Raw genomic sequence first — 22,381 nt, 5'->3', positions numbered from 1 at the left:
TCAGTTACAAGCTTATCAAAACCCTACACTGTGCCCTGTCCATCTTTATATCATTTGGATCTAGAACAGTTCTCTGAATATAATATGAGCTCAACAAATATTTGTTGATTGATGGAATAATTAACTCTGTGACTTATTAATAATGATTAAGGGTTTTTCAGAATCACAACTCGATTTGCTATATGTTGGCACAACTACCCATGCGATTGATAAAAATCAAATTCTTACCCTGTAAAAAAAAAAAGAAAAGAAAATAGCTTTTACTTTTCATTTGGTGTGTTATCAATACAGGAATAGGTTTCTTTCATAAATATTACAAATGCATTATTCCTTTTTTATCCCTCAAAACTCCCGTTTGGCAGTTTTGTTGTTGTTTAGATAAAGAAACAAAGGCTTTAAAAGTTAAATAAGGCATTACTTGTTTTGGAGATGGAAAACCAGATCTGTACATGGACGTCTACTGGGAGAACAAGGTTTTTGGATGTATATAATGAGAAGAGCAGATAATTAGATAAAGAGATGCTTGGGTCATTTGTGATGCTGCTTTTACTTACTATGTAATTTAGGAAGGTTTGTGTTAGGCTTTTCTATTTGTAAAATTGATATTTATGTACCACTGTGCAAAATATGTGTCTGCTTGCTTACCTCCCTCCAAGAGATTAATGAGATGATTTCCAAGGAGCACTTTGATATTCTGTGATAAAAGAAAGAAGTTAGTATGAAGCAAAGCATTTCCTGCTTCTATTGAAGGTTTTAAAGAGGGTGAAAACAGCCTTTTAAAAATTATCAAAGTAAGAACTGGAAGAAGAAATAGCCATATATGTTTAAAATCAAATCAACAATGTAAAGCACCTAATGATCTTCTTTTTTTCTTTTAAGGGTTTATTCATTTATTTTCGAGAGAGAATGCAGTGGAAGGGGGTGGGGAGGGGCAGAGAGAGAGGGACAAGCAGATTCCATGCTGAGCACAGAGCCCAATATGGGGCTTGATCTCCAGGCCCTAAGATCATGACCTGAGCAGACACCAAGAGTCAGATACTTAACCAACTGAGCCACCCAGGATCCCCTCTAATGATCTTCTGGTATGTGTATTGTGCATTGCAATTTACCAACACTTTTACATACATTATCTCAGTTCTCAAAACTATCTTATGTAGTATATAAAGTAAGTATTTTTATTGTTTTTAAGATAAGAAAGCTAATACGTAGAGGGGCTAATTGACTGGTCATGTGACTCATGAAGCGGTCCAGGGTTAAACCCAGGTTTCCAGGATTCCAAACCCACGTTCAGGGTTCTTGCATCCCTGTGGTTCTTTTGACACAATAGCAACCAAACTGGGCCATCCACATTCTGTCCACATTCAGAGTTCAATATAAATGCTACTTCCATTATAAAGCTTTCCTATGGGGCGCCTGGGTGGCTCAGTGGGCTAAAGCCTCTGCCTTCGGCTCAGGTCATGATCCCAGGGTCCTGGAATCAAGCCCCGCATCGGGCTCTCTGCTTGCTGGGGAACCTGCTTCCGTTTCTCTCTCTCTGCCTGCCTTTCGGGCTACTCGTGATCTCTCTCTGTCAAATAAATAAATAAAATCTTAAAAAAAAAATAAGCTTTCCCATGTCACTCTAACCTAAAGCGAATTCCTCTTCTTCCCTAATTTTGTTGTCCTTAAGTAGTTCATAAAAGATCTGTTAAAACGATCTGTTAAAAGATCATAAAAAATCTTGTGAAAATGCACAGATCATCCTATCAGGTGTCTCCCTGGAAGCCTTCATATGGAGGTAGGTTCCCCGTATTTTCTTTTTCCTTAAAGCAGGCCCTTGGAATTTCCATTCTCCTTGATGGTTACCCTCATTCATTCCATCCTTGAGACTGAGCATCAGCACGAAGAGAATTTGAAAGGGCAAAATGGTTCTATTCATTTTGGAACCAATGCCTAGCACAGTATGTTGTACAGAGTAGGTACTTCATACACATTGCTGAATGAATGGCTGGGTTAATCAATGATTATGGATGGGGCAGAAGGTTCAGAAAGTTTGGTAAGAATACTAGGAATAAAGGTTGGAAACTGATGGTGGCAGATCTGAGCTACAAGGCGAAATAGTTTGAAATTTGCCCGACTGGCCACAGTAGAATTACTGGACCCAAGAAATGTTTTCTCTGGATTTTCTTCTTCTGGGGCAGATTCCTCTTGAGAACTTAGCAAACTCCTTGCTTTTTTGTTGCTGGTGTCGTTCCTTTCTTTTCCTTGTCTTTTCAACTCCACTGGGACCTCCTCCCACCGGTGCCACTTTACTAGAGACTTGCAGTATGGAAGACAGGTGGAAAAGCCCCGGTGAATCAAGGAAGCCTATTAGAAGCGCTGATCTCTATGATGTCTCAGTTTGTTAACTAAATTGCAGGCTGGATCGCTTGGCCGGAGACAGCTGACAGGCAACTCTGCCTGAATAAATAGCATCTTCAAAATGACACGTGCACTTGAGTTTCATTAGAGTCAGTGGGCATCATTATTGCCTGGACCATCACAGTAAATATGGTGATTATATGCATCCCTTGGGATTTGTGGTTGACAGCATAGTTGGGCTGTGCTGAAGAGCCTTGGCTGGTGCATTGACATAAATGACAGCCACGCAGATCCCCAGGCCCCTTACAAAAGATGCAGAAGTTCATGATATGAAGAAAGTTCCATGGGCCTGCTGAAATTTTATCAGCTAGGATTATAATTTCTTTGCTTAAATGTCATATTTAACGTTCCTCTCTCTTACCATTTTTTTTCTGATACCCACTATTTCAAAGATCTAAGACATCGGCAGTATGTTGCTAAGATTTTCAGCCATCAGCAGAAATAGTGGTTGTTATTAACTGGTTAGTCAGAGGAAGCTTCACCATGACCGTGAAGTAACATTTGAAGATTCCTGAACATATATCAACCTCATATTAACAAGTCGTCTTTAGATCCCGGAGGAATGGCTCCTTAGGTCCTCTTGGGAGTCAATCTATATCAGTAAGTTTGCTTGGAAAGGCTTTTTGGGGGGCTTCTGGTGTGTTAGAAAAGGAATGGTTTCCCCATCTATGCTATACTATTAAGCAACTGCTTTTCACTGGAAAATATTGGGATAATACCTCTTCTTTTTTTAAGATTTATTTATTTTAGTGGGGGAGGGGCAGAAGGAGAGGGAGAGAGAGAGTCTTAAGCAGAGCCCTACACAGGGCTTGATCTCAGGACCCTGAGATCATGACCTGAGTTGACATCAGCAGTCGGACGCTTAACTGCCTGAGCCACCCAGCTGCCCCTGAAGTAACACTTATTACACATTCTCTCCAATCCCTTATCTGGTTGGTGGGATTGGATAGAGTCACACAGGTCTGGTGAGAACCTTTCTTTTCCTTCTTCCTGTTCTGAGGGTTCTTCTCTCTGTGCTGGGAGTACCCAGACCCGGGCCATTTTCCTCTTTATAGGGGACAATGGGAAAGGGAACAGAACTTGAAAGATGAGCAAGAAACCTAATGTGTGGCCGTGTCTGAGTGTTGTCCCAGACCCATTCCCCTATCCAGCTCCGTAAGCAATAAAGTTTCCTGATCCTTAGCTTGCATCCATTTCTCAAGTGGCTTGGAATTTGGAATGGAGGGGGCTGTAATTTATTGCTCACTTTAAACCTCAACATGGTAGAGTAGCGATTCTATTTTTTTAGCTGTTTTATTGCAATGAATATTTTTGATTTATTTGGCAAATGTGTTATATAACTAAAATATTTTTTTTTCAATATCACGGTCTGCTCAAAATTAAATGGTATTTCTGGAGCACTGGCCTACATTAAATTTTTCTTGATGGTTATAGTCATGCAGATATATGAACTCACAGAACTAAAAGTGTGTTTGCATAAAATTGATGCACACCTTTCTATACTGAATGGTCTCCTCTTCTACAGCTTTCAATAATGCATTCTGTTATCATTATCTTCGCTGGCATTTATTAATCCTATTGTTTATTGGCTAAGTGTATGTACTTCGCCCATTGGTGTGTTTCTGAGTCAAGGTGAAGGTGGCTACCACACTTCAGAGTTCAGAAGGAAGTCTATTTTGTTTAAGTCAGACCTTCTTATGACACTGCTTAACAGTGATAGATTTTGTTGTTGAGCTTCAGTCCATGAAAAGTGCATTAAAACATCGAGCTGAGCCATCTCTCTGAAGCAGCAGTTGGGTCATTACAATTTGGCAGGCACTTTAGATGTGTGTCTGTGGGTGTCTGTGTGTGTCTGTGTGTGTGTATGTGTGTGTGTGAGATTTTATGATTATGTCTGCTTAATTCATCCTGACCCTTTAAAGGGACAGGGAAGTTCGGGTCCTTGAGTGTCTTCTGTTATGTGCTAGGTACTGCCTATATGTTATTTTGTCCTCATAACAAGCTTGTGTGGGAGATAATCTTTCCCCAACACTAAAGGTGAGAAAATTGAGGTTTAGGGAGTCTATACATCTTGGTCAAGAAAATACAGTAAGTGGTGGAGTTAAAATTTAAAGCCAGACCTGTCTCGCTCAAAAGTCTATGATTATTAGAGTACATTAGGGGTTAAAAAAACAGAAAAGTCTGGAAAGGGCAGACTCATAATTAAAGTGATTAAAATGGAATGGAATATTTTAAAAAGTGCTTTCTTTTATTTTTCTTGAATCCCATGGCCCTCAATCTATTGTTTTTTGAGGTGTGGAGAAGTTGCTCGTCATACAGTGACAAAAATATTTCCCTTTCTTTTTTACCCTTACTATACAAAAAAAAAAAAAACCAAAAACAAAAAAACCCAGAGAACATTTGATAATAAATGGCCACCAACACTCAGAACTTTGCATCTGATAGGTAATAGGGAATTGTGGAGGCCGTGATGAATTAAAGAATTTGTACGTTTCTTCCCCTCCGGTTAACTCTGGCCTTTAATTGTGTTTTAGAAATGTTATCCCAGTGTTGCTAAATCTTACTATTTTCAAAAAAAGAAAAATTGAGAAATCCAATTTGAAAACGAAGCCACGTTTTAAAAGATACTATCAGTAGCCCCTCCTTTTAAAAAATAAAAGAATACACACCTGAGGGCCTGATCCCACCTGTATGTTCTGAATTTGTAACTTGTTTATTACATGATGCAGTTAATAAGTACCTACAGGGAAAACTTATCAACAGACAAATCCAAGAGCTGTTTTCAATACCCTTTCAGAATGTGTGCCCCCTAGATTCAGTACAGTTTGTGTACTGTGCCTTTCTGGGCTAGATTCATGATTCCTGGTCCTCTTTCTGTGTGTCAGCAGAGTGGGGCTGAAGCCTCTGTGTCCTGGACACTCGGGTTCTGGTGCCCCACGTGCTTGTTGCTCTGCATTCCCTGGATGGACCTTGTCTGGTGTGGCTCCTCAGCAGGCATCCTTTGGCAGTTGAATCAAAATCGCATCCTGGTCTCTACTGAAGAAGGCGTGTCTGCTTATAGCTGCCTTTCTCAGGTGTTTGCCTCACTATATTTGCCTGCAGGAAGTTTCTTGAAGTCAGTACAAAGTGGAGTGGCCAGAAATACATCTGGATTTGAGGGTCTGGGGAGCTGTTTTTCTGTATCTTTGCAGATAGGGTTCCTTCACTCATCTAGTTCCTTGTCTGTTTCCCCATTACTTCCTTGCCTCTTCATTAATTAATTAATATTCTTAAAGCAGGCTCCATGCGCAGCATGAGATCAAGACCTGAGCTGAGACCAAGAGTCAGACACTTAACTATTTGAGCCACCCAGGCACCCCATCCTTCCCTCTTTAAATTTTCCCTTCTTCTCACCTTATTCACTGCCTCAAATGACACAGAGGTGTCACTGAGCATGGATGTGACTAGTTAGCAGCACTAAGACCACTGCCAACTGCTGAAATATGGGTGCTCTAGCATCACGTGGGTGATGTCTTTCCTGATGGCCTTGAGCCTCTGGGCCAGTGTTAGGTATAAGCATAGCACAAACCATTGCCATTCCAAACCCCTAAAGCTCTTCTTTTACTGGGAGAGAGAATCCTACAGCAGAAAGCAGGGGAGTGAGGAGCAGGGCATACTTAGGGGAAAACATGGATGTTATTTATATTTTTTTGAGTCTGTAGTTTTCTAAACCCCAGAAATATAATAATGCCATCATCAGAGAAACATTTGCCAGGGGGTACAGGGAGGGCCCTTTGGGCAAAAGAGAAAATATTCTCTAAGATATAGCATCTTTATGAAGTTTAAAAATGCTTTCTCTTTGTTTGTATAATGCTGAGCCCTGAGAGTCTACCTTAATATTCAAAGGTTTCTGTCTCAGAAACATTACTGAACTTTCAGAAAGCAGACCAGCTGGTTGATATTCTAAAATGTTTATATGCCAAGTATTTTCTATTTTTCCTTTCCACAGACTGAATCTCATTTCCATCCCAACAGCTTCAACCTTGTAAACTTCCCCCATTCCTCCTTCCCTCCTCATGGACAGCTACCTATATATGTCTTCTCTAACCCCCCTTTTTTTTCTAACCTAACCCTTGGCCTGACCCCTCCCAAATAAGGCAGAATTTTCTACCTTGAAGGGCACATAATGAATCCTATGCCTCCAGTTACCTGGGAAATGTTTCAAGGACTGACTGTGGATGTTTATTTAGAACTATCATATGGGAGTGTCCTTTATTTCCTGTCTTAATTTAGGGAACTGTGTACTTGTTTCTGTTTCTCTTTGGTCCTCATCTGTTTTCTAATGCTGTATTTTTTTCAGTGCCTTCTATCTTTCATATCATCATCACAGACATCTCTTTTTCACCTTCATCATCATCCCACAAACTCAGGAATGCCATCTCTATCTTTCACATAAGGAAACTAGGTCCAGTAGGAATTGTTCCAGGACCCACATTAAGTGAGCATTTAGATCGATGTCTTCTGATTCCAAAGCTGTTGCCCTTTTCAAAACACTGGAGTAGAGTTTACACTCTTGAGGGCTGAATGGTTCCCATATATTTCTGTAGTATCTGATAGGCCTACCAAAGTACCCTATGCAGAGTGCGTGATTGGTAGATACTTTACTGTAAAATTTCTTTGACTTGACTTTGATTTCTGCAACATTGAGTTGGAGAAATGAAGGTATTTCTTGCAAAATATAATCATGTGTAAGATCCTCAGTTTAACATGTCTGGTATAAATTGAAATGGATGATGATTGTCGTAGAGCCTCCCCCACCCTCCTGCCAGAGGCGGCTTTAAAGGACTGTGATGGGGTGATAGGCTCCCAACGAGCAGAGCTTGAATGTTATACTGACCAGCACTTAGGAGCATAGGAGGAGTCAAGAAAATGAAAATAAGCTTCTCTGGAAGTCTGGCATCTTAGATATTTCAAGGGTTTAAATGATGTTTAATGGGAACCTAATGGTTGAAGAATCTGGTAATGGGATGATAGTGTTCACCTCTAAGACTTTAGTTTGAGTCTATCCAAAGAAAGAAGTAGGGTGGATTGAAGATCTTGGAAATGGATCACTGAACCAATCACCTCTAGGCCAACAGAGTAGATTGTCCTTTGCTACATAGGCATGTTGGCATTTATCCTGAAGACTATTCAGTAGTCTACATGAAGTCAATTAATGGCCCTGGTCTCCTGAGACATGGTCATGATCCACATTTTCAAAAGCACTCTCCCAAAGCAAAATCATAGCAAAAATTTAAAAGCAGCAAATGAACCATGGATGGAGATACTGTGTACCACACCAAAGTATTGCTTGCTGAAAAATGTAAAAATGCCTTCACCATTGGGTCTGGTCCTCAGCAAAACATGTATCAAGTCCGCTATATGGAAGAAGACAGAGAAAATACAAATACATTTTCTGCCTGATTTAATTGGGAGATTTAATAGGGGGAAAGACTCACTCTATTTAAAAAAAAAAAAAAAAAAAGAAGAATCCATGCAAACAATTTATGTTTAGGTTGCATAGATACAGGAGAAGTTGTGGGATAACTGAAAGATAGACATAGTTAATGAAAGATGGCTCTTGGAGGGCATTCATATAGAATTGCATTTAGCTCTGTACATCTTTTTTTTTTTTTTTTTTTAAAGATTTTATTTATTTGACAGAGAGAAATCACAGAGAGGCAGGCAGAGAGAGAGGAAGGGAAGCAGGCTCTCCGCTGAGCAGAGAGCCCGATGCGGGACTCGATCCCAGGACCCCGAGATCATGACCTGAGCCGAAGGCAGCGGCTTAACCCACTGAGCCACCCAGGTGCCCCAGCTCTGTACATCTTTGCAGCTGGTTAGGGAAGCTGGACTCTTTGGCAGAGGGAAGTCTCTTCTCTATATAGGAAAGAGTACCTCATTCAACTTTGGGCTAAGCCAGGCCTAGGAGAGCTGTCCTGTCTTTGGATCATTTACTGTATTAATGATCTCTAATGTCCAACCAATGTCCAGCTCCATTGCCTGGAGCTCATGTTGACTCTAGAAGCTTCCTCATGTTAATTTACTCTGAAACACACAGTTTGCTCTGAGTCAGGTCTGTGATAGATTCACATTCCTGAGAGGCCTTCTATGAAAGTGAAGGCCCCAGGGCTGCACTGATTGCCCAGGGACTGTCTTAAGGTCTGGAGTCCCATGTGACTACAGATGCCTTTTGATGGACACAGAGGGGCCTGAATTCTCTTGGGCCATCATCACTTCATAACAGAGCGGGTCAGAGAAACCAGCTTTTGGATAGGTTAAGTTTTAAGGTCTTATTCAAACACATGCACACACTTATGTGGGCATAAATACACATAACAACTCTATTTCTCTAGCACTGTGCTCCTTAGCCATTTGGATGAAATCATGTAGCATCTTTATGTCAATGAGTAAAATTGTAGTGCATCCATAAAGAAGGGAGAAAAGAAAGAATGTTTGTGCCCTTTAAATGCCATAATATAAACACTTCTTCATATTGTGTATGGATTTATTATAACCTCAGTGGGTAATTTGTGTATCTAAAGCTGTGGCTGTCTCCCAGATGGCGCCCAGGGCCTGCTGTACCATCAGGAAGTGATGACTGCCTAGTGTCTTAGGGGCATTTTCCCCACTTGGCTAAAACTTACTCACTTTGCGGTTTGGTAGGACTACAATATTCAAGTAAATTAAAATAAAAAGCTGTGTTTCCTAATTATTCTGTCAAAAGAGTATGCAGCTTTGAAATAACTCTCAATGTCGGTATGTTGGACACTTTTCCAAAGGCATGAGTCAGCTCCCTGTGTCACGCTTTCAAGTCTCCTGTTTGGGTCACCTTTGCTACTCTCACCCAGGGCCAAGGGAAAGTGTTGTCTTTTTATACCTCTGCTCCCTTGTCCCGATGACTTCCCCTGCAGCGGCTTTGACGCTGGCGTGGAAGTCAGCAGGCCCGCTTTCTCCTGATGTGTTGTAGCTGTTTAAACCTCACTTTTTTTCTTCCCCCTGTTGCTTTCATTAAGGTGGTGGGGGGTAGGTCAGAATCAGCGTTTTGAACTAGAAATGCTGATAGGATCCCAGAGGGGCTGTTACAGTGGTGATAGTTGATAGGGAGGAGGACCATAAAATATCACCTGCATGAAATACCTCGCTGCAACACTATCTCCAGGACACACACACCCCCGCCTGCCTGTGTGCAGACAGGCACTGCTGATCTATTAGAGTCTGCTGGCCATTTTGTTTACGATAACCAGGAAAGGAAAAATGAGTCCCTATTTCAGGGTGTTCATCCCAAGATGATGACACAGGAGATTCTCCTTGCAGGTAAACCAAGAGAGTTCAGTTAATCACCATTTATCACTCAAGGGACTCAAGTCTCTTGCAGATGCACCGGAGCCCTGGAGACGGACTGCTCGTTGGGTAGCAATGCTGTTCTCGTCTCTCCTTCTTTCTCAGTAGTAAACCGAAGGCCTGGCATCAGAGTGATGTGTGCTGGCTTTTAGAGTCCCAAGACTTTAATGTCTACGTGATTCACTCCAGAGAACTAGAGAAATTTTCACAAAGAAATGTCGTATCATTATAATAACTTTACAACTTCGCTTCATCGCCTCCATTACCAGACTATTCCTAGAGACCAGCATCTTTCGCCAGGAGCCTCTAATATATTTCTCTGTATCCCCAGCTGCCTACCTTCAAACAGTGCTCTGCTGAATTGATTTTAGTATCTAAACCACCCTTAATGGATCTGAGATAGATAGATAGTCAGACCTAAATTGGGTGAATTTTTTATATACATTGTCTTCTTATTAGAAATGTCTCCTATATTCCAGGTAATTCTTGAATGAGCAGGTACAGACAAGCTCCCTGTCTGACCCTCCCACTGACATTCAAGTCATTCTCACCAAATAAACATAAACTATAGGTCAAAAACTGAAAAGAAAAAACAACAACAAAACAAAAACAAAGCAAAACAATTAACAGGCTAGCCTTAAGTTGTGCAAGCTTCAGTAAGAAGGGTCAGCAGACTTTTTCTGTAAAGGGCCAGAGAATAAATATTTTAGGCTTTTGGGTCACAAGATCTCTGTTGCAACTCTTCAGCTCTGCTATTAGAATGCAAAAGCAGTCCTGGACAATATGTAAATGAATGAGTACAGCTGCCTACCAATAAAACTTTATTTACATACATAGACAATAGCGGGACTTGGCGCATTGTTTGTTGGTCTCTATGTCAGGCCAATCTGCCTCTTACAACTTTTGCATGCCCATTCTCCAAAAACATCATTAAAACATGCAGTAATCTGCATCGTATTTTCTGATAATCCCAAACACTAAATCTCTCAATTTTGAAACGTGAATACTAATTTTTTTTTTCCCCAGATAGAAAATGGTGTAAAAGTTTAGACTTGGAATTCATCAAGGCAAGTGACTGAGAATGCCTCACTTATTAAACCAGAAATTTTGGTTGATGTTTATTGTTCACATAGGTCCATTCACCTTGAAACTATGTTAATTCAGTTTTTTCAAGAGGTATTCAAATAAGTCAATTTTAATAAGATCCCCTACATACACATTTCCTACTGAAAATTGAAATAGCACATCAAAAAAATATAATTACACTGTTTGAAACCAGAAAATCTAGTATACACACCTGCCCTAATTATGCTCTAACCATACCACCCTAAGTTTTCTGTGTATTTCTCCTGCACAAGTTACTTGGCTTCCAGTTTTGGATGTTAGGTCTTGTCTTAATGACTTCAGGCCTCTGGAAGGCACAGGTTACGCCCAAAGCCTATTAAGGCTTCCTTAGGTCACATCAAAAGGTGGAAGCATACTGAAGTCATTCAAATGCAAAGTACCCTTAAAACACAGGTAAATCATAAAACACTTTGGAAAATCACTAAAGCTTTCCTTACAGCCGCAGACTAGTTCTAGAAAGGTTGCTGGCTTTTTATTAGTCTGTCTTCTGCAGGGGAGCTGCTTATCATCCATCTTTGTGGAAACTGACTAAAATTACCTCATTTGGAGTAAAGAGTCAAGGGACTAGATGGGAGTTAGGACCATCAGCTCATGTCATTGTGCTGGGAGATGTACTGGGGCATTTTCTTAGCGGCTAGTGGCAATGAGTTAAAAGAGAAGGGGAGTGACATTGGGGAGAGTGTGTGCTATGGTGAGTGCTGTGAATGGTGTAAGACTGATGAACCACAGACCTGTACCCCTGAAACAAATAATACATTATAGGTTAATAATAGAGAGAGAGAGAGAAGGGGGTTACCAAGACCAGGCAGGGAAAGTAATGTAAGACACGTATTCCAGACCTGCCCCTTTCTGGCCACGTAAGCTGGCGTTTCCAAGTGTCCATCTGTAAAACGAGCACCGGAGTACAACACAGAGTTTAGGGAGAATCCAGTTATCCAAATGCTAAGATGCTCAGAGCTCACCCTGTGCTCTGAGAGCTAGATCATAGTTTTAGACCAAACATGTGAAAACTGGCATGTGTGTATACACAAACATGTGCTTACATACACTCGCATAGTGTGTGTGTGTGTATGTAAGAACATTGTATATGTGTGTGTGTATTCCTTCATACCTCAAAGAAGGAGCGCTGTGAGGAAAAATAGGCCATATATAAAAATGTTTCTAGATCAGCTTCTTTCAAGCCACACATGCTTTAGAGATAGATGTTTGTTGCGTGACTAAAGTTTCATACTGCCTAGTGCAGAGTTTCTCAATAGGGACACTGTGGATGTTATAGGGCAGATATGTTTTGTTTGTGTATTATTGGAGATTTAGCAGCATTCCTGGTCTTGACCCACTAGATGCCAGTAGCACACCCCACCTCCGGATGAGACCACCAAAAAAATGTCTCCAGACCTTGCCAAATGTCCCTGGGCACAAAATCACTCCCAGTTGAAACCACTGCCCGAGTGAAACCAAGACATAAGGAAGTGGTTCCCAGACTTTGGCAACTGTCCGAATCACTTGGAGAGCTTGTGAAAATACACGCTGCTGGGCCCCACTCCACGGTTTCTGATTCAGAGGGTCTGGGGTTAGATTCAGGAATTTACGTTTCTAACAAGTCCCCAGGTGATGCTGATCTGCTGGTCCCAGGACCACACTTGTAAGATGATCTAGAATAATATTCTTGATGATCTAAAATGTATTTTTTTTAAATATTTGAGGATTATAGTGTTGTTACTATGAGCACGGGGCCCGAGATCTCTTTCTTAAAGCCATGGGACAGTTCCTCACAGCTTCAGTAGAGATTTGGGGGGAAAGCAAGGCATTTATGGGAGATGTTCTGTCTGTACCGGGTTGCAGTTATCACTTCCCTGCCAGCTGTCACCTGAATCCTGCCAGGTCTTGGTGCAACACTAGGGCTTCTGCAGAAATCAACTTTAATTTTTGCTTTGCAGTCAGACTTAACTACCAAACAGTCATATCCAACTGGTCTGACGCTGGGGGTCTGCGCATTGGAAGTGAATGTTCAGAGTGGATTTGAAGGACACGGTGACTCAAGATGCCATTTGTGACCAGTGACTATTAGAGCGTTGGCTCGGACTTGCATCTTATTTACTTGCACTGGCTGTCTTGTCCTTCCTCGACTCCCCCTTTCAGGTCAGAGTTCCCATTGTCCTGAGCTGTCGTCCACGCTCGCTCTTATTTTATTTTATTTTTTTTTTCCTTTGCTTGGAGTTAGAGACGGAGCTGTCTTGAGCAATTTATCAGTCTTATCTCTCCCGGCCCTCTGTTAGTAATTCAGTCCATGGATCTAATCCGCTTTAATTGATTGACCTCCCACAATCACACTTCAGCACAACAACAGGGGAAGCACAGCTGTAGGTGGAGAGGGGGATGCAGTTTTGCTGGGTGGGGGCAAAGGTCACTGAGACCTGCGCAGATTTAGGAAAATAGAACTTGTTTCCAAGCCATTTAACATGAATTTTCTAGGGACAATCTGTAGATTCTAGAGCTGATGATGTTGAATGGGAGACAGTCATTTTAAATAGGGTGGTATCCTATAGGATGTGTGCAAACGCCTCTGACTCATTCATCATCTGCCACGCTATTTCTCTGTCACCCAGATATCCCCGCCATCCTCACCCCCCACTGCCGACGTCATTTTTATATCGTCCTTTGAAGAGCAGTTCAGAATTTGCCAAGAATTTGTTCATGTCTCCTAAATTCCATTCAACACAGGTATTACTATTGTTGTCTTGTTGGTTTTTTTTGTTTGTTTGTTTTTTTTTTCTTCATATAGATAGTTGAATGACCTCCTCAAGGTTGCCTGGACAATAAGACGTGGAGCTTGACTGGGCTCAGGTCTTCTGATTCTAAATCACAAAGGCTTCTGGAACCTAGAGAAGACACTTTCCTTTTCCCTTGTCCTTCCTGTCACAGTACCCACCCCACCCCACCAAGGGAAGGGGCCTGGGATGATAGTGAAAGTCCACATCATCTCCAAGCTCCATAGTTGGAGTCTTGTCAGTTTGGACAATTCCTGATGGGCTTAGACTTCTTGAGAGAGAGACCTGGTCTCTTATATCTCTTGAATTTTCAATAGTGCACAACGGCATACAGAAAGTACACACTCCTTGCTTATTAGCTAACAATTATCTTGAGTCTAGAACAAGGAGACCATAACATTGAAAGAAGGGCCTGATGATCTTCACTGAAAGACAGTGACTGGCCGTGAAAAGTGTCCATACTCTGTTCTAGTAAACACATGACTGTTTTACCCTAGAGAACTTCAGGAAAATTCTCCCTCAGCCAAAATTATCTGATGAATCAAAATTGTACCTCATCTTTTTTTCTGATTGCATACATAAAGCACAGTGAGATTATATGTTTTGATTAAGATATATTGCAAAAAAAATTGGCTATGGATGAACAATTCTCTTCATTATCATCTACTACACAAATCCTATTTAACCTCCCATGGTATAAAAACTTATCAATACAATTTTTTTTTCTACCAAAACAATGCATTCTGATTCCCTATACATTCATCCTCTTATCCATTAATTTAACAAACATTAACTGAGCACCTGTCAGTCAGTATCCCTACATTTGAGATAGCCACAGTTACTTTAGGTAGCCAGATTAGGCAAGTTAGGCAAACATAAAGTATATAATGTGTGACGTTTACAGAGTCATATAAGTAATTCAACTGCAGCATGTAATACATGTGGCTGTAACATTGCATGGTGGAAAACCCATGGATTTTAATCTTAAGTGAATCTTCTCTTAGTTGTGTGAATTCCTAATTCTCTGAATCTCCATCTTTTTAGTCTATAATATCTGGAGAGTAATTGTAAGAATTCAAAAATTGGGGGTGCCTGGCTGGCTCAGTGGGTTAAAGCCTCTGCCTTCGGCTCAGGTCATGATCGCAGGGTCCTGGGATCGAACCCTGCATTGGGCTCTCTGCTCAGTGGGGAGCCTGCTTCCCTTCCTCTCTCTCTCTCTGCCTGCCTCTCTGCCTACTTGTGATCTCTGTCAAATAAATAAAATCTTAAAAAAAAAAATTCAAAAATTGTTCTATCAGGTGCCTGGGTGGCTCAGTGGGTTAAGCCTCTGCCTTCGGCTCAGGTCATGATCTCAGGGTCCTGGGATCGAGCCCCACATCGGGCTCTCTGCTCAGTAGGGAACCTGCTTCTGCCTCTCTCTCTCTCTGCCTGCTTCTCTGCCTACTTGTGATCTCTCTCTGTCAAATAAATAAATAAAATCTTCAAAAAAAAAAAATTCTCTCAGTACCTACCATGCACCTACCCATTCTTCAAGGTAGTCTGGGTTATGCTGCATAACAAGCAGATTCAAGATTTGGTGGCATAAAGCAATCAAGCTTTGTTTCACATTTTCCATGTCCATTGTGAGTTGGCTTGTTGCCATCCTCACTCAGTGACCCAGGCTGACAAAGAGGCCACTGCCAGAGATTTGCTGGATACAGTGATTGAGAGCCAATGGGAGAACACTGGTTGGTCTCACACCAGCAGTTTAATATGTGGCTCAGGAGTGACACCTAATTTATGGGTTACCACTGGTTTCTTGGCCCTGCACATCACAAGGGGACCTAGAAATTCTCTCTTACTATGAGCTGATAATGGGGGGACGTAATGCTGTCACTGACTATTTACTGCCACCCAGACTTTGGGACAGGCATGCCAGACCTGTCAGTGTCTGGCCCCAAGAAGGATCACATACCTGTTGTTCGTCCTTTATGACCGCCTAGCCCTGAACTCACAGATTCCGTGGGAAGCCTGGAAGGCAGGATATTGAGAACTGCTTCCTTTGCACATCTCCCGGGCATACCTTTGAGAGCCCCAGTTCTGTTTCTGTCAGCTTCAATTGTCTAAACTAGTGGATGGTTCTTTTTTGCCTTCCCTGGGGACACTGCGGAATGAATGAAGAGATTGCCTGTGAGGAGCTCTTGATTCCTGAGGATTTTTCTTGCCCTTGTGCATCTCTGCTCCTGAAATCTGCCCCTGGTGTTGGTAGGATCTCATGGGTCACCTCCACAGCAATAACATAATGTGGCTGAAGGAAGATTAGAGAGCTGGAGCCGGACTAATTTGAGGAACCAGGTGGGCTTGTAAACAGTTATTATTGATGAAGAATGACTTACTGGCTATTTACAGACAGCTGTTTTCCTGTGCCGTTCAGTCTTGTTTTTGTGTGTGTTGTTTATTTTTTTTAACACTTTTTTTTTTTTATTGCATTTGAGGACTCTTTGGTAATGTCTTCTGATTTACCACTTGTCTGTGTTTTTAATATCAAGGAAGAACATAGATTGAAGTGATTGCCTTTGGTAGCAACTTTAGTGGTGATGGGTGTGGAGTTATTAAAATTTATAGTCATGCTGGTTTTGCAGCCGCACTTTGCTTGCCTTGGACGGGCTTATAAAAGACACCGAGGAATGCAAAGAGAGAGCAGCTACCAAACTGTGACAGGAAATCAACCGTGCAAATGTTGTTTTTTAATGTTCTACTTGCTAAAACTTACATTTATGTTTACAATATTTCTTGATGACACTGTTGCCCAACCAGCCAGCCCTTAGGTTGCACCACCACTTTCAACTATACTGATGAGGGGAGAGAAAGGGAAAAGATGACTGACATTTACTGAAGTCCCAAAGTACGTGCGGCCACGTGCTGGGCGTTTCACACACGTGTATTCTCCTAAAATCCTCTCAACAAGCTTCCAAGGTAGCAATTCACCTTTCCCTTCCTCCCCAGATCCTTTCATAGTGAGGAAATCGGAAGTTAAATAACCTGCCCATGGTCACATAACTCTCAGAGCCAGAGAGAGGCATTATTTGAACCATGCCATGCTGAAACCGTGTTTATCCTCTCGAACAAATTAACTTCCCCAGTGCTCACAGGGGGTGACATATAGTCAGTCAAATGTTTGGATTGTTCCTTCTTCTGATCTCATTTATCCCTTTTATTTGAATAATATTTTATTTTATTTACTTGTACAGTGCTGCCATGTTCATCACTGTAATTGTATCATTTTAGCCTTATAACAGCCCTAAGAAGTCTGGAAAGCTGGTATCCTGTCCCCACCATATAATACTAAAAAGGGGTTCAGAAAAGTTAGGTCACTTTCCCAAAAGGTCAGCTGGGGCTGTCTCCAAAGCCAACACTATTTATCCCTCAAATCGTCTCTTCTCCAAATGCATGAGCCAGCAGAGTTCATTTTCATGGCAGCTGAGCGTGATGGATTCAATCCTAGGCAACTATATGGGTACTTGCCATACGACTTATAACGAACTGAGACAAAGCAGTTAGCCACAGATTATAATGCCACTATGGTCCCAGGACAAATGACAAAGAGGTTGCAGTAATGAAATCTTATTACTGCAAGTAAAGAGATTACATCTGAGGTCTAGCACAGCCACAGTTACCACCGTGGGGGGAACACAATGGAACTTCTGGGTAAGGGTCTCCACTGACATTGGCGGGAGCGCTCGCAGGATAAAGAAGATCTCTCCGAAGCCTTGATTACAGTGGCAAATGTGTGGTGCCTCCGATAAGGACCAAATATTTATTCTGGCAGAGATTAAATCTTTTCTTACCCTGAATCTATTATGGATCTTTCAGAAAATCTGCCCGAGAACATATTTCGCTGATCAGCCAACTCACTGAGCCAGAACTGTACTGTGCCGCTGCTGTTGCTGAAAAGCTACAGAATGCTGGTTTAAAGGTCTCCTCTCTACCGAAAACTGCTCTCCATCCATGATTAATTAGTGACTCCGAGGTGAATTGAATCACCAGCAGCCCTTTCCGTGCGTCCAGGATTTATATAATGGTTTCTCATTGAAGAACAGTGGTGCAATAAACAGCCCACATTTGCGGGGTGGGCAGAGGAGTGATGGTGTCTGCACTCATGGTTTCTTAAATCCTCCGGTTCCCTCATTCCGCTAAACAGGTTATGACTCAGGTTACTATAACCTTGCTTATTTAGGCATAAGGATGAGTAGGTTCTAACATGTACACACTGACCCTTAGAAAAGGATGCCGGTGCTTTAAGTAGGGGAAAGCAGAAAAATCACAATATCATTTTTGAATTCCTAGAGAATGAAGGAGAAAGAATAAAATGATCCATCACACTATTAATTATGGGCACGAAAGATGCAAAAGGACCCATCATCAGTTTCATTTCTCCATTTTAATGCTAGGTGCTTTGTTTAGCGCTAGAGATGTAGGGGTGGGAAAAAAAAAACACCCTGAGAACATAGTGTCCCAATAAACAGGGATTTACGAAATCATAAGTACATTTAGTCCCCATTTGGGAGGGCACCGGCATTCCTTTTCGCAGAGAAGAGAACATGGGGATTGCAGACATCATTTTACATTGTGTGCTGTGCGATCTGGACACAAAGGAAAGAGCAACGTCCACCCCGTATCACAGCTATCCCTGCGTGTTGAAAGCCGCCTTTCTTAGTCACCTTAGACGCCTAATTTCTAAAATCAAGACTCCTAGGTACTTGTCCACTCTTTGATCAGGAATAAGATGTGTTCACCTCCTAAAGGAAAATTGGCAAGGTGAAGAAAGCCTGTCTTTTGAAAAAAGAAGTGTACCAAAGAATCTGGAACCCAGTGCCTAAAATCTCACCAGAAGTCTTAATTTACTGACTTTAAGCACAAGTGCTGTGTATTGAATGGATTTTTGTTTATAAATAAATGAACCCAATTACTAAATCTGAGTTTCCATGAAATCCTTCCTACACTTAGTTTCTATGCCTTCTGGACTTCTTTTTTCATATCCTTCTTTTTCTTATCCTTTCCTCCCTCCTCCTCCTCCCCCTCCACCTTCTTATTCTCCTTCTACCTCTTGAAAAAGAACAGAGAGGATAACAGAGACTATGTGGACAAAGAGAACGTCAGGGTTACCACTAAATTTTATTGCCCTTAAATGTTCGACCTGTTGCCAATAAGTCAGACAACTAGAAAAATGGAGAAAGATGTCTCCTCCTGTCCTCGCCCATCCCTCCTGACGTGCCGTGTGCGGTGCTACCTTCCTAGGAGGTTGACAGAAACGGATTTAGTCCGACCAGTAAGCTTACTTCCATTTTGTGTCTCATTGCAAATACGAATTCCAACTCTTAGCCGTAACCAATGACTAGAGGAGAAAAGTAAGAATTTTAATAGCGTTACTCATGTTTCAGTGTTTCTGGCCCTTCTCAGGAAGCAGGTGATGCCGTCGTCTCTACCTTCACCATCCTCATCACCTTCATTGCCAGAGTGTTTCTCTTCTGGAATTCATTGTATTTTCCTTCCCAGAAAACTTTTTTGGGGGTTGTTGAGGTCTCATTTGCTGTGTAGCATACAGCTGCTGAATATCATATCCCTCTTGGGATGAGCCTTAGGAATAGGGGCACACGTGTGAGAAGAGTAGCAGCCATGGGACCCTGAAAACCCCAGCTCCGTTTCACTGGCCTCTCCTAAGGATACATTTCCTATGGGTTTGAGACTTAACACGGCGTGTCCTCAGGTGTTGATCTATAATGCTAGCCTCTCCGCTGTTGCCTGCTCATCATTCATTGTACCCCTCCCCCTTGGCCTCGATCCCTAACCCCCCCCCGAAATGTACAAGTATGCTTATATTTCCTCTTTAGTCCTAAATCCAAACTGCGAGGTGATCTAGGCTCCAGTGTCTAATTACCTCCCCTAGAAAACAGGCTTCGTTCCTCTCACAGAAATGTACTTTGCAGTTTCACTGCCCAGCTCTTACGTGGTTCTGTGGTTTCCAGCTTTGATGTCTGTGGAGAGCAATCAAATGATGTAACCTGTGCAAGGGCAGCCCGTGAGAGCAATCTGGGTGGCTTTATACCCTTGGCTTTTATGCTGCAGATGAAAGCCCATGGAGAAATGTAGGCTACTATTGTTCCCTTCACTCAGACAGCTCCCTCTGGGTACCTACAGGTTTACTGCGAGTTGGAGGATCCACTTTAAAGAGAACACTTTGCGGTTGGGGCTAACTATGCCTTTTGTGTTTCCTTTTCATAGGAACAGGGGAAAATTGGAGTTGTCTTCAATATTGGCACCGTTGACATCTCCATCAAGGAGGAGAGAACCCCCGTCAATGACGGTAAATATCACGTGGTGCGCTTCACCAGGAACGGCGGCAATGCCACACTCCAGGTGGACAACTGGCCAGTGAATGAGCATTATCCCACAGGTACGTGTTGTACGCTCAGTGACCACGCACTCTCTTTGGATCTCCCATTCTTACTCCTAAGTGGCAACTTTTTCATGACTGTCCCCATTATCATAAAACACTGATTACTAAGCACATCAATCACGTTGGGGTTTTTTTTGTTTGTTTGTTTTCTTTTTTTGTTGTTGTTGTTTGAGAAGAGTTATTGCATTAGGGCTTGGTTCAGTGTAGGGAGCTTCTGGAGACTTACTAACTATGCACTGGACATTTTTTGTCAACCTGACCTACTGCCCGACTGGCTCATACTAAAGACAATGGCTCTAGGTTTTCCAGGGCATTGCAGATGATGACCAGGGGAGGGATGGGGTGCCATCTCCATCGTGAGCTACTGTTGATCACAGAATAATCCATTTTTCTAATCTGGACTCTATGGTGCCATTTAGGCAGGGGAGGTTGAAGGTACAGATGGTTAGAGATTTCAGAAAGACTCTAAAAGGAAGTTTACTAAAAATGTGATGAATATCAAGTCAGGGTAACGATGAGAGAAAAACGAAGGGTGAGGTTTCATTCATTTGGTAGACTTGGCCAATTTTTCCTTTCATTAACGCTAAGCCTGCTTTGATATTCAGAGATTAGTCCTAGTAGGCATTTTAATAGCAAGCATGCTGATGTGGGAGGGAGAGGGGTTAATCATCTGTTTAAATTTTATGGTCAAGGAGCATTTGCCAGCAAAGTCCCAGAGCCAGATGGCCAAATCAAGGGCAATGGAGGAAAGGTTTCCTTATTTTAAAGAGATCATTCAAATCATCCTTTAGCTTTCCCTCTCATCTCTCACCTCTCCTAGCAAAAGAGTCCTGAACCCTCATCATAAAAGTTCCAGGAAAGGAAGGGAAAATACTTTGGCTAAGGGCCTTTGTTCCACAATGGTATTATCACTAGGTGGATGCAAGAGGCTAGCTCAGATATTGAACTTTCCACTAATGTGGGCATGAGACTATGTTTCACTCTCTCTCTCTCCTAGGCTTCAAATTCCCCATAATTCTCTTACTGCCATCCTCTCTCTTCCCTAATAGTGAAGTAGGCTCAGGGATAAGGGAACCCAAAGCACATTTTCAGAAGTTTTTAAGAGCTGTTTAGCTAATAATCATCACATTTGGGAGAAATGCATAAAGTAAATTTGCCTATTAGTGGCCCAAGAATTTTGAATGACTCGAAGGCTATCATTTTCATGCCTAATTCAGCATTAATTTTCTTTAAAAGCCAATCAGAAGTAATGGTGCTACTACTCACTCCCCCTCCCCTCACCCCCAAATAGCCAGTCTTCCTGTGACTGGTTTAAGGATTATAGGAGCATCTATAAAAAGCATACAAGACTCCCAAGCTGTTGATATGAAAAGCCCCGCCTACACATTTATCTACCATCTCAGTCTCCATACAATATCCAGCTCAGCCTTTGCTGGGAGTCTCTTGTCATACACTTAGTACTTCTCAGATTAAGGCACAAAAATGACCTTATAAACCTTTGAAGACAGCCAGAGGTGTTAGCAGCGACTATGAATTCTTATCATCATCCAAATTCTTTAGGCACTAATAGACCTGATTTTTAAATGTTTTGTGCTTACATTCTGGGAGATGGGTGGACACAGGAATCCAAATAGCCTGAGATCTGAAAAGCCGTTCATCTGCTTATCAGAAAACTCGCTCTCTCTCCATGCGTGTTATCACTGGCCCCGCTAATGCTGCTGTAGGGTTTGTTGTTTCCATTAGAAATTTCAGAGATTTCTAAATTGATGTTAACCACTTGCCCTGAGCCAATATAGAACCCATGAGTTTGCTGAAGACTTTAATGGTCATTTAAAAACCACAGTAAGAAAACCAGTGACCCTGACTGTGTGCCTGTCTCTTTATATCTTTGGTTCCAGATTATGGGTTGCTTACTATGTTTTCAAAACAGAATAAACTTTTTTTGAATGGCATTGCTTACCACTGAAAGCGATTACTAGTAACTGCTGGTAACCGTTACTTAGGAATAATAAGTATTATTATGACCGAGCATGAGGCAGTAGAGCGGTTATAAGTATGGGCTTTGGAGTCATCTGGCTGGAGTTGGTGCCATCAGCTGTGAGCCTAAGGCAGCCTGAATTAAAACCTTGAAGGGTCCTGAGCACTGAATTATTTGGTGTCTCTCCCCGTATGCAATTCAGCAATATACCATAAGATAAGTGTAAGAATTTCTAATACTCTTGATTTTGGGGATGATCACTGTGATGCTTCAGAAATATATTCCATTCTTTCTCCCCACATTTTCATCTTT

General features: G+C 41.8%; 1 protein-coding gene across 31 annotated transcripts in view; it reads left to right on the top strand.

Moving 5' to 3' along the window:
• NRXN3 (neurexin 3) overlaps window positions 1-22,381 on the top strand; it is a 1,600,055-nt gene that overhangs the window by 1,393,769 nt on the left and 183,905 nt on the right. For all 31 annotated transcript variants that reach the window (XM_046009334.1, XM_046009311.1, XM_046009316.1 and 28 more), the window contains one exon: window positions 19,917-20,088. In XM_046009334.1, coding sequence (XP_045865290.1) covers window positions 19,917-20,088 — 172 coding nt within the window. The remainder of the gene's footprint in view (window positions 1-19,916; window positions 20,089-22,381) is intronic.

Source organism: Meles meles, chromosome 6, assembly GCF_922984935.1.
Source record: "Meles meles chromosome 6, mMelMel3.1 paternal haplotype, whole genome shotgun sequence".
NCBI lineage: Eukaryota > Metazoa > Chordata > Mammalia > Carnivora > Mustelidae > Meles > Meles meles.
The sequence above is the reverse complement of the archived record's forward strand: the minus strand, read 5'-3'. Positions and strand labels throughout refer to the sequence as shown.